This window comes from Bufo gargarizans, chromosome 3 (assembly GCF_014858855.1).
Source record: "Bufo gargarizans isolate SCDJY-AF-19 chromosome 3, ASM1485885v1, whole genome shotgun sequence".
Taxonomy (NCBI): Eukaryota; Metazoa; Chordata; class Amphibia; order Anura; family Bufonidae; genus Bufo; species Bufo gargarizans.
Genome location: NC_058082.1, coordinates 602,943,178 through 602,955,583, shown reverse-complemented (window position 1 = coordinate 602,955,583; position 12,406 = coordinate 602,943,178). Strand labels below are relative to the sequence as shown.

Sequence of the window (12,406 nt, the reverse complement as noted above, 5' to 3'; positions counted from 1 at the left end):
TTAATTTTTTTTATTTTTTTCTATCCAGTAGTGTCCCTATTAGGGAAGTCCACTGGTGACCAAATGTTACAAGTAGGCACTTCTTTCTAATGTGGTGACCCAACCAAGCAACATCACATATCTCTATCACATATAGTTTCCCAGGCCTTCATGAATTTGACATGAAAAGAAAACCAGCCAGTCCTAGGATAAGGAACCCGTGGAGATGCAATCTACTGGATGAAAACTGGATTTGATATGAGACATTGGGACCTCTTATGTATTTGAGCATCTACTGTATTTCATGACTTTACAGAAAATGTGTCATCAATATGCTCACAGATTATTTTCTTGTAATTTTGTTTGTTATGGGTAGATTCACAAGGCACAGAATCCCTATAAGTTACATGCATTTTTTTTTCTCTTGCCAACAGGACTACCCCCGGATAGCGCCGGCATTTTGGCACTACCTGCGGGTAGAAGTGAGTAACAATGAGAATTTCAAGCTCACGCTTTTGTTCTTCATCCTTGTGATGACTCTGTGCTATTTTATAATGGGAGCTGCATGCGTGAAAATAAGTCAGGGTTAGACGGGGAGCTTTAATATTTCTGCACTGATGCCATTCCATATCTGAAATCTGTACAAAAGTACAAAAAAGGTGAATGAAAAAACCTGAATGGAGTTTTCTGTGTGCTTACTATAAAAAGTATATGTCTGAACAATGAACCCCACCTCCAAAAATTTCACCAGTCTATCTTCTTTCACTCTGCTTGCACTCTGAACTCCAGCAAAAAATGGGTTCATGCCCCAAATACCCTTGATTGCATTATTATTAGCAGTTGATTTGAAAATTGGCAAATCATTGTTATTTCAGGGGTTGTAAAAGAATGGGGGCTGGCAAACTCCACCATCCCTATTTGGTCGGACCTGTAAAGGAAAGATTACTTGCCTGCTTCCCAGCACCAGCTCCCGATCCTTCTCCTCAGGCCTGTGATGCTCCTCTGGGTTCCCTTGATATTAACATCTGGTTTGACATTGACACAGCCAATCACTGGCCGTGGCAGAGACCAGATCCCCTTGAGTCATGTGACCATTTTTCATAATGTTAAGGGGTGATAGTCACCACCATGGCCATTGATTGGCTGCTGTAATGTCAAACCAGATGTTGACATTGAGTGAGCCACGCAGAGCATCGTAGGCCTGGAGGAGAAAGAGCTGGGAGCCGTTGTCGGGAAGCAGGTAAGTAATCTTTGGAAAATACCGGAATTCCTGGGGAAACTTGACAAAACCCATTATAAGTCAAAGAGAATCATCAGAATTCAATGTGATCTGTTTGAAATGGTATCTATCATAGTTCTCATGGCTGTATTATGAACAGAAGTCATGTGACTAGTGTGAACACAACCTTACTTTCTTCCCAAAAATAAATAAAGCAGAATGACATTTATTGAAGAATACATCAGTTTATAGAGTGAAAGGAGGAAAAAAATCCACCAAAGTCTATTTTTGGTAAACTAAACAATTCTGCACCATGATGTTTTTTGACTAGCACTGAATACAAATTTCTCCTTACGTGATCATCGAGTTATTTTCATCTTAAGATAGACTTACAGCCCCTTTGTGTATGGAATAAAAGTGGCAACTATTCACATTTGGCCAATTGTTTGAGACATTTTGTGTGACCTGTGAATGAGGATGTTTCTGATGTTTACAACCCTTCAAATGAAAGGGACAGCTGCAAAATTTTCTGCAACAAATCTAGCACATGTGAAAGTGATCTGCCACTGTGACTATAGTCATATAGAGACCCCCTGGAAGGGACTGCAGTGGGTGTTTCATACATGCTGAATATTGTGGTTCAGACAATGCAGCATAAATTCCAGTTTTAGGTAAAGGGACACTTTGCTTATAATATGACCTGTCCATTTTATAAACTGAAGAACCCCACCAGTGGGTAGTAGAAAATACACAGTGCATTAGCATATATACAGTCAGTGCATTAAGAAAGTCTTTGGACCCTTTCACTTTTTTTGCATTTTGTTATGTTGTGGCCCTGTGTTTTAAGAAAATTCAACTTTTTCCCATCATTCTGCACTCAGTACCCCATAGTGACAAAGTAAAAACAGAATGTTCAAAATCTTTGCTAATTTATTAAAAAGAAAAAACTACTCTTGCATTGACATCATTATTCAGGCCCTTTACTCAGGACATAGGGTCCATTCACACGTCCGCACTTTGGGCATTATGCGGAACAGGGGCGGACCCATTCATTTTCAATGGGGATGGAAAAGATGCGGACAGCACACAGTGTGCTGTCCACATCCGCATTTTCGCTCCACGGCCGTGAACTTCCGGTCCGCAGCTGCGGACAAGAATAGGCATTTCTATTGGGATGCCAGCCTGGTGTTTTGCAGATCCGCAAAACACTGCGGACGTGTGAAAGTACCCTTAGTTGAAGTACCTTTGGCAGCAATTACAGTCCCCAGTCTTCTTGGGTATAATGCCACAAAGTTAGCACACCTGGATTTGGGGATTTCCCGCCATTCTTCTCTGCACAGGTTGGATGGGGACCATTAATGGACCGCCCTTTTAAGGTCTTTCCAGAGTTGCAGAGATGTTCAATTGGGTTCAGGGCTCAGGCTTGGCCACTTAAGTACTTTTACAGAGTTGTCCCTAAGCCACTCCTGTGTTGACTTGGTTGCATACTTAAGATCATCGTCTTTTTGGAAGGTAAAACTTCAGCTCAATCTGGAGGTCCAGTGGTCTCTGGATCAGGTTTTCATTAATGGAGTAATCCAAGTTCAAACTTTTTTTGTAATAGTCTCCTTCAGAGTGGCGGACCCGCAGTGGGGTTCATACTTACCTGGTCCCCACCACTGGGTTCCAGCTCCATCCTTCCTCAGCCACTTCTGCAGGTCCTGGATCTCTTGGGATTAACATCCTGTCGACGGGGGGCCATGTGACCGCTGCAGCCATCCTGTCAGCATTGGTGACATGTCACTCATTTGTTACATCACTGGGTCACGTGCTGCATGAGTGACAAGTGACCGCTGGGGCCAGTGACTGATCAAAAGGATGTTGATTCACAGAGACCCAGGACCTGCAGTTGCAGGCAGGAGGTATGGAGCCAAAACCCAGCCGCGAGGACCAGGTAAATATGGCACAATAGAAAACGGATCAGTTCCCCATTGACTTTCAATGGTGTTCACGACGGATCCGTCATGGCTTCAGAAGACATAATACCACCGGATCCGTTAATGACGGATACATGCAGTTGTGTTATTGTAACGGAAGCGTTTTTGCAGATCCATGACGGATGCGCAAAAGACGCCAACGTGAAAGTAGCCTAAGATAGACCGGGGTGTGTCTTGCCAAATCATGTCTAAACAACTGAACTTACCACAGCTTGACTGCAATCAAGGTGTCGAAACATCTGAAAGATGATCAAGAGACATGGGAGGCTTTCAGAGCTAAATGTAACGTGTCATAGCAAAGGGTCTGGATACTTATATCCGGGCAAAATTGTAGTTTTTTAATACATTTGAAAACACTTCTAAAGATTCTGGTTTCACTGTCATTATTGGTTACTGAGTGTAGCCGCAACATAAAATGTGAAAAAAGTAAAAGGGTCTGAAGACTTTCCAAGTGCACTGTGAATAGATTAGGACTGTTCAATGGCTAATGCAAGATGATTCAGTAGAATTAAAATATTTTAAAGGGTACGTGCATTGTTTTAACCAATTTAATATTGCATTTAAAATGAAAATGCTGTAAATAGTAATTTCAGCAGCTCCTATGTAGATTTTGGCATCGTCATGGTTGCAGACTACACACAAACTCTCTACATTGAAAAATCCTTACAGGAATAGAGCGGCCAGCACAAGATAGGTAATCAATATCTGACTCCCAGCACTCCACTGATTAACTGTTTGAAGAGAAGACGGCGATCTGAAACGACGCGCTTCAAGATTATACTGCACGTCATATCAGAAGTCTTGACAGTGCAGTGTAATTCCAAGTGCTTGCTCCATTCACTTACAATGTGCCTGCTGCAAGCGAGACAACGCGCAGTGTAATCTTGAAGAGTAAGTAGCGATCCACAACCTCTTCAAGCCACGTGTTATCCTCTTAACCACTTGCCTACCGCCGCTTGACTTTATACGTTGCGGCGGTAGGCTCTTATCTGTAACCCAACGTAAAAAAGTGTCGTGTAACATACATCGCGATCTGCTGGCGGCGACCATGCTGTCATTAGACAGCTGTGATCACAGCCAGATGTGCCATGGCCAGCGGGAGCGGTCAGGCAGTAATAGACGCTTGTAGCATCCAGCTACAAGCGTCTATTACATTGTAAAATAATAAATAAACAAATAATTAATAAAAAATAAAATAAAAAATAATAAAAAGAGAAATACTGAAAATAAAAAAAATTATAAAGTTCTAGCAATAGTTACTAGTATTAGCAATAGTATAACATACTACGTACACACCCATAAAAAAACACCCGACCCCTTTTTCGTTCATAAAAATATATATATATTTATATATTCTATTTATATATATTGATTAGTTTTAGAAAATAGTATAATGGAATTTCTGTGCGTAAAATATATAAACATATACATATTTTTATTTAAAAAATCTAGGTATTTGTTTTAGCTATATTTTGTATAGCAAGGTTTTTTCTGCGTAAAATATACAAACGCACCCAATATTTTTTCATTTATAAAAAAAAGTAAAAAAAAAATTAAACTAAAAATCCTTAAAATGTCCAAAATTTCCCCAAGATGAATACCTTAGTGGAATAACATAAAAAAAAGTCACTTTGAAGGGACTTGTAACGTTTTGGCAGTACGGTGCCATAGAGCCAGCAACGGAAAAATAGGCCACAAAAATCCAAAATGCTCTCTAGTATTTTGAAGTTTTGCGGTGGGCTAAGGCCGTGGTAGCAGCGTCCACTAGAGCGCCACACAAACAGCTGGTCAGAGGGGGTGCCAGGATTCGGACCCCCATGATGAGATATTGATGAACTATCCTAAGGATAAGAAAAAGAAGAAATGGTTGGAACTTCAAAATACCACGGCACAAAAAAAAAAAAAAAGATAAGCCATCAGTTTTGAACTCCCAAAAAACCCTATAACTGCCCCTGTCTATAGATTAGCAAGAAGAGGGGCATGACTGCAGGATCAGACTATGGAGGGTTTGGTTATGCAATATGTGTTATGTTTGCAACCATGGAGACACATAACTTTCAATAGAATCTCTATACACAAAATGGTAGGACATTGAGAAAAAAAATTGCAATTTTTGTTTTTTTGTTTTTGGATGGTTGAAGCAGCTACATTGCCTTTAAAAAAAATGGTGCATGGATCTATTTTAAAGGGAACCTGTCACCATGAAAATGCAAAGTAATCTGCAGGCAGTATGTTATAGAGCAGGAGGAGCTGAGCAGATTTATATATAGTTTTATGGGAAAAGATTCAGTAAAACCTGTATTTTATACATTTAAATTCCTGCTCATCATGGGCTTTGAAGTCCAGGAGGCGGTCCTATCAGTGATTGACAGCTATCTCTGTATACACAGTCATCACTGATAGGACCGCCTCCTGGACTACAAAGTCCAGAATGAGCAGGAAAATAAATGTATAAATTACAGGTTTTACTGAATTCATTACCATAAAACTATATATCAATCTGCTCAGCTCTTCCTGCTCTATAACATGCTGCCTGTAGCTTTTAAAAAACACAATTTACCAAGTGAAAGGTTCCCTTTAAGAAAAGTGTCATATAATTCAATTCCCTAAATATTAGCCTAATTTCCTCCACACCATAGAGGTTTGTCAGCAGATTTGTACCTATGACACTGGCTGACCTGTTACATGTGCACTTGGCAGCTGAAGACATCAGTGTTAGTCCCATGTTCATATGTGCCCGCATTGCTGAGAAAAATGATGTTTTGATATATGCAAATGAGCCTCTAGGAGCAACGGGGGCGTTGCCATTACACCTAGAGGCTCTGCTTTCTCTGCAACTGCTGCACCCTCTGCACATTGATTGAAAGGGCCAGGCAGTGAAAATGTGATCACACCTGGTCCTGTCAATCAAAGTGGAGAGGGTGCGGCAGTTGCAGAGAGAGCAGAGCCTCTAGATCTAACGGTGATGCCCCCATTGCTCGTTGCTCCTAGAGGCTCATTTCCATATATATAAAAAAAAAAATCTCAGCACTGCGGGCACATATGAACATGGGACCAACACAGATGCCTTCAGCTGCCAAGCGCACATGTAACAGGTCAGCCAGGGTCATAGGGACAAAACTGCTGACAGATGCCCTTTAACTACTACACTTATCCTATTAGAAAATTAAAAATATAAAAACAGACTGAGCTGGCACATGGAGCAACAACACTGGCACTGTGGCATCAGTGTAAAAAATATTGGAGTTCCCCTTTAAGCCTGACTTATTATCATTGGTGTGGAGCCCCATTAAAAAGCAACGTTATATTTCATTTTGCTTGAAACTGTGAAGCAAGCGTTCATTGTAAATGCAGAGCTGAGTTCATGATGAAGATAAGCTGAATGCCACCACAGAACTTGTCATTTCATGCAGCAAATCAAAGGCGCAGCTTTCAAAGCCCAAAGAATAACAAATGGTGGGGGGGGGGGAAATCTAGCGCTTTGAGACGCATCTGTTACATAAACGCATTGTGCATTTCACGAGGGGTTAAGCTGTATTACCAATGAGATGATATAATTATGGGTAATCTTTTTCCTTAATTATGACTGTTTTCTTTTGTCTCCAGGAACATGAACAGCTCAGTTATTCCTCCACGAGATCCAAAGCTCCCAGCGTTATTATCACAGGCCTCAAGCCCTCCACCAAGTATATATTTCACATCCGAGTCAGGACCGCCGCAGGATACACGGGTTACAGTCACAAGTTTGAATTTGAAACTGGAGATGAAAGTAAGTTTAATTAACCGCCGTGCCCGCCAAAAACATACAGTATCAGATTCTGAAAATGTTCATCTTTTAGAACTTCACGCTAATTAAATATTCAAATATCCGATCCCTTTTTACTTAATTGTGCAGCTTTATCTCAGTCAGTGATAGGAACGCACAATCTGGAGGCAGGTGATTGGAGGTCCTCAGCTGGATAAAGCAAAGGGGAAATAATAAAAAGACGGCTATTTTCTATTTTTGAAGCTTCTCTGCTGTGCTTATAGAATATATTGATTGTCGTAAGTCCTATCACATAGTATTAGTAGGAACTGGAGTATGCTAAGTCCTCCCATATGAGCACACAGTAGGGAGGAATCAGGAATCATGCACACTAGAGATGAGTGAAGTTTTGTAAAATTCCTTTCTCACGAAGTGCCGCTCCCCATCATGTACTCCTCAGATGCCGCGTTCATACACGATCACTGCATCTGAGAGTAAAAACTGTGTAAAATTAACAGAAAAAAAAAATTAAGTCATACTTACTGTAGTGTCCCACTAGGTAAATGTGGGCACTACACAAGGGTCAGTGTGGCCACGTTATTGGTCATTGTATTTTATATGATGTTTGTATGTGTTTTTCCTGTTATCTGTATATCAGGCCTGTTAGGGTGTAGTTCCTCCTCCTAGACAGTAGAGGGAGCTAGGGAACCCCTAGTATATATACTTAGGCCCAGACAGGAAAAAGTCAGTGCAGTATAATCCAGGAGGCTAGTCAGTGCAGTCTAGCCTGCCTGAGGGTGCTGAGCAAAGTAAGCTCAGAAGCTGCCACCAGGAGAAGGGTTTACCTCCTGAGAAACCTGAAGTTCCTATAACCAGTGCAGAACAGAGCAAAAGTGTTTCCAGACAACCTGAGAGCTGAAAGGCAGAAGGATTTTACTTAAAGCAAGGATATATATATATATACCTGAGGAAGTTTTCCTTTACCAGGGATAAAGCCAGCAATAGGGCATACGGGCCTTGGGATAAAGACAGACAGGATTCTGAGGAAAAGTGCAGTCTGATCTGTAAGTGTTTAACCCTCTGAGTATCTTGCAAGAACAGTGTGCATGCCATTTGTATAAGCCTGCTTGTGACTGCTGCTGACATATGGAACTTTTCCAAAAGACTGTAAATAGTTAAAGAGGACCTTTCACCAGAATAAAACTTCTAAACTAACTATACAGACATGTAGAGCGGCGCCCAGGGACCCCCCTGCACTTACTGTTATACCTGGGCGCCGCTCCGTTCTCCTGTTATTGCCTCCGGTATCTTCATAGTTAGGCTCCGCCCAGGGGAACCTACCGGCACCTCCTTCTCCTATTCTGTAGCGCTGGCCAATCACAGTGCTCAGCTCATAGCCTGAGAGGCTTTTTTCTCTCTCAGGCTATGAGCTGAGCGCTGCGATTGGCCAGCGCTGCAGCATGGGAGAAGGAGGCGCCGGCAGGTTCCTCTGGCTGGAGCCTAACTATGAAGAAACCGGAGGCAATAACGGGAGAACGGAGCGGCGCCCAGGTATGACAGTAAGTGCAGGGGGGTCCCTGGGCGCCACTCCACATGTTTGTATAGTTAGTTTAGAAGTTTTATTCTGGTGAAAGGTCCTCTTTAACTGTTTCCAGTAAAAGGAAGTTTTGGTTCACCACAACATTGTGTTCCTCAATAATTCCTATCATAAATCGGTGTGCCACCGTTACCGGCACTGGCGTCACAAATTTAAAGGGATCTTGCCACCGGCACATTAAACACCTTCAACATCCAGGGCACCTCATCTACCATCAGGCCTGGTCCCTATACAGAGAGTGCCCCAGAGGTCCCCTGTGCCAGCCTCTCCATCACTGCTGTACATCTGCCCAGGGTATACAAAGTAGCTGCAAAATCTCTATACCCCTAAGTGCGCACACGCGGTGCACAAAGTACTTCTATCGCGGCGCTGCAATGATTCTCTGGTAAGCCAGTGGACACCCTCCTCCATCTGATTCCTGTGCGGCCGCGTCACTTCCAGTATAGACTTTTCGCAAGGTATAGAGATCTGGCAGAATACCGGCCCGTCGCGAGCAAATGGAGGAGGTAAGTATGATTTTTTTTTACACTATTTAAGGTTAAATCAATCCACTACCACAAAGCACAAGGAAATTCTGCTTCGCGGCAAATCGTATTTATCCTGAAATTCGGATCACACTGTGATCACTAGGATATGCCCCCATTGTCTGATAGGTTCATGGAGCCCCATGAAAGTTATGGAAGGCACACTACGCATGCCCAGCCGCCCTTCATTCGTGATGCGCTCCCACTTTTTGGTGTCCGGAACCCTGAAAACCCGGGGTCATCCAGCCACCACCTTCCCCGCTCTGTTCTCCTACCCCTGGGACCCGCACCTCAGACAATGGGGGCAAATGCTAGCGATATTCCCCCATTGTCTCAGATGGGAATATACCTTTAGGAAATAACTAAAGGGGTTGTCCTATTACAAGAAATTATCCCTTATCCACCGGATAGTGGCTGAGTGTCTGATCGGCAGGGGTCCAACCACTGGGGCCTCCGCTGGTCACTAGAACCCAATGTTACTGGGTTACACATGCGCACTGTGCCAATACATTCTACTCTTAGTCCAAGCACTCGGCCGTCTCTGGCAGCCCCATAGAGTTGAAGGAAGTGGCAGTGTGCATGCTTGTCTGGCACTCCGTTCAAATGTGGGAACACAGGTCCGCATTTTAGTAATCAGTGGGGGCCCCAGTGGTCAATCCTCCGCCAATCAGGTACTTATCCCCCGTCCTGTAGATAGGAGATAAATTGCAGGGATTATATATATATAGTGATGTCACAGCAGAGAGGTACATCTTGCAGTTATAACATGATACAAGTATAACCTACTCAGTGAGGTTGCAGCCCAGGAATTATACAACAGTGATCTTGCAATATGGAGATATCCACACAGTGATGTCACAGTACAGGAATTATGCAAACTACGATGTCATAATGCATGGAAAATGCACAGAGTACTGTCAGCACAGGAATAGTGCACACTGTAATGTCACAGTACTGATGTAATGCACAGAGTGATGTCAGCACAGGAATAGTGCACACTGTAATGTCACAGTACTGATGTAATGCACAGAGTAATGCACACTGTAATGTCACAGTACTGATGTAATGCACAGAGTGATGTCACATTAAAGAAATATTACAGAAAATGATGTCACAGTACAGCTATAATGCACACTGTTATGCCAGTACAGAAATGGCACAGTGTTATCATGGCACAACAGTAATGCACACAGATGTCACAGTGCGAGAATAATAAAGTAAGTGATGTCACAGCACGCGCCTAATCCACATAGCGCAGTCGCAGTACAGGCATATGGCACACGATTGTATTAGAGCACATGAAATATCATTTCTGGAAAGAAACAAATAATGATATGAAACGATGGTGTCACAAAGCTTTTTGCGGTTCCCAAATGGGAGATTCACAAAACATGGATGCCGCCCGTGTGCGTTCCGCAATTTGCAGAATGAAACGGGTGGCCCACTATAGAAATGCCTCTTCTTGTCCGCGATTGTGGTCAAGAACAGGACATGCTCTATAGATTTGGCGGGGCCGCAGAACGGAACAACGGATGCGGAGAGCACACGTTGTGCTGTCTGCATGTTTTGCGACCCCATTGAAATGAATGGATCTGCACACGTTTTGCAATATTGAGGAACGGATGTGGACCTATTCATACGGTCATGTGAATGAGCCCTAATGCAACACATACTGTAACATAAATAATGAGGCCATATTCAGTTTTCTTCTCCCCCATTCCACCATCTGTAATTACACCACTAACTGCGCCTTACCTGTGTACGGGTGACGGGCCTCCTCGGGTTGAATCATGAGGCGCCATAGCAGCTGCTACAGTATGTCTGGTACCCTGGTAGTTATCCTCATGGGGTTTAGGGCAGTGTGTCCTTCAAGTAGCACCAACTATAGGGCGGCACCTCTAATACTAAGAGGAGCAGAAGAAAACATGATTTTTATAAAAATATGTGAGAGTGGGGTCGGTCCATTACATAATCAGTGTTCAGCTCTACTTTGATCATGAATTCTCTCACAGACGCATACACAGTGGTGCTTTGCTAACGTTTTCTTTTGGTGGGGGGGTCATAGATTTGGTGGAGGGGGCTGTACTGTTCCTTCAACTTGATATGAGGGGGAGTTGCCACCTACTTAGCAAATGGAATGCAATTTATTATAGCAAAGGGGAAGAGGGTAATTATGTAATTGGAGATGAAGTGTTTCTTACATTGATGCATAATCTCATCAGACAAAAATAAGCAACTAATCAAATGCTGAAATTCCAGGTTGCGATGTGTAGGCATACGCTCTGCAACCTGCTGCTTCTCTTCATGAAGAACATCTCTTACGACCATTCTTTTTCTATGACCAGTGTTAATTTCCTACCATATAAGCATGATTAACCAAAAATAGCCAATCAGTAAAAAAGGCTATTGAAAGGTTGTTGAAGGACACGTTCGTCTTCCTCTGTTGGCGCGTTCAGAATTTGTCCGAAACCTGATCAGTATTCCAATAATCTATCTCCAGGACATCAGTCTTTTTTGACCTTTAACACATAAGTGTTGTTGACAGAAAAAAAAGGTTTGCATCATAAAACCTCATAAATGGTCTGATAACAGCTCAAATGGTTCTATCATTTTGACAATACACATACAGTATTACAAGTTCCCACTATAAGCAATGTCCAAACCTTGGGACCTATAACAATTCCTAGAATGAAGAATGGGCCAGTGTGCAAAACCAGACACTTGTTTGGGATCACTTCCATGTCTGATAAAGCAAAGTGGCTCTAGCCCCTTCATCCATAGGATAGGTGAGGTCCCTGCAGTTGGATCCTTGGCATACCCTTGCAATAAGCCATGAATATCTTAGGTTGGAAAACAACCAAGGTTCAGTAGACCGGACAGCTAGGTGCCTAACATTGGGAGTCCATGCCTACCGCTGCCACGCTACTTTGGGCACCACTCCACTGTAGCTATGTCTGTAGCTGGTCTGTTGCCCCGGACAATGTGTTGTGATAGTCTTCACTGAACTTAACCTTATTCTGCAGTACTGCAAGGGTTAACCCTACTTTGGTTCTGTGGCTTCTAATGTGTTAATCAACTCTGCTATATACAGTATGCTGTGCTGTTTGTCTTAGGGTGGGTTCACACTAGTGTTAGGGTTTCCGTTATAACATGGTTGTAATGAAAAATTACGGAATCCATAAGACGGAAGGACGGATCCGTTCTTCTGCCAATAGACTTGTATTATGACCGAATGCAAAACGGAAGCCTTTAAAAAGGCATTCTATTTGCTTTCTGTCCTAATAGAAGTCTATAGGAATCAAAACGGATCCGTCTGGGTCCCATTATGCAAGACGGAAAACAAAGTCCTGTCAACAGGACTTTCTT

The 12,406-nt window shown here is 42.7% G+C and overlaps 1 protein-coding gene across 1 annotated transcript in view; it reads left to right on the top strand.

Moving 5' to 3' along the window:
- The window catches only part of EPHA6 (EPH receptor A6), a 983,829-nt gene that overhangs the window by 688,884 nt on the left and 282,539 nt on the right, over positions 1-12,406 (top strand). The window contains exon 7 of the mRNA XM_044284497.1: positions 6,781-6,943. Within this exon, the coding sequence (XP_044140432.1) occupies positions 6,781-6,943 (163 nt within the window). The remainder of the gene's footprint in view (positions 1-6,780; positions 6,944-12,406) is intronic.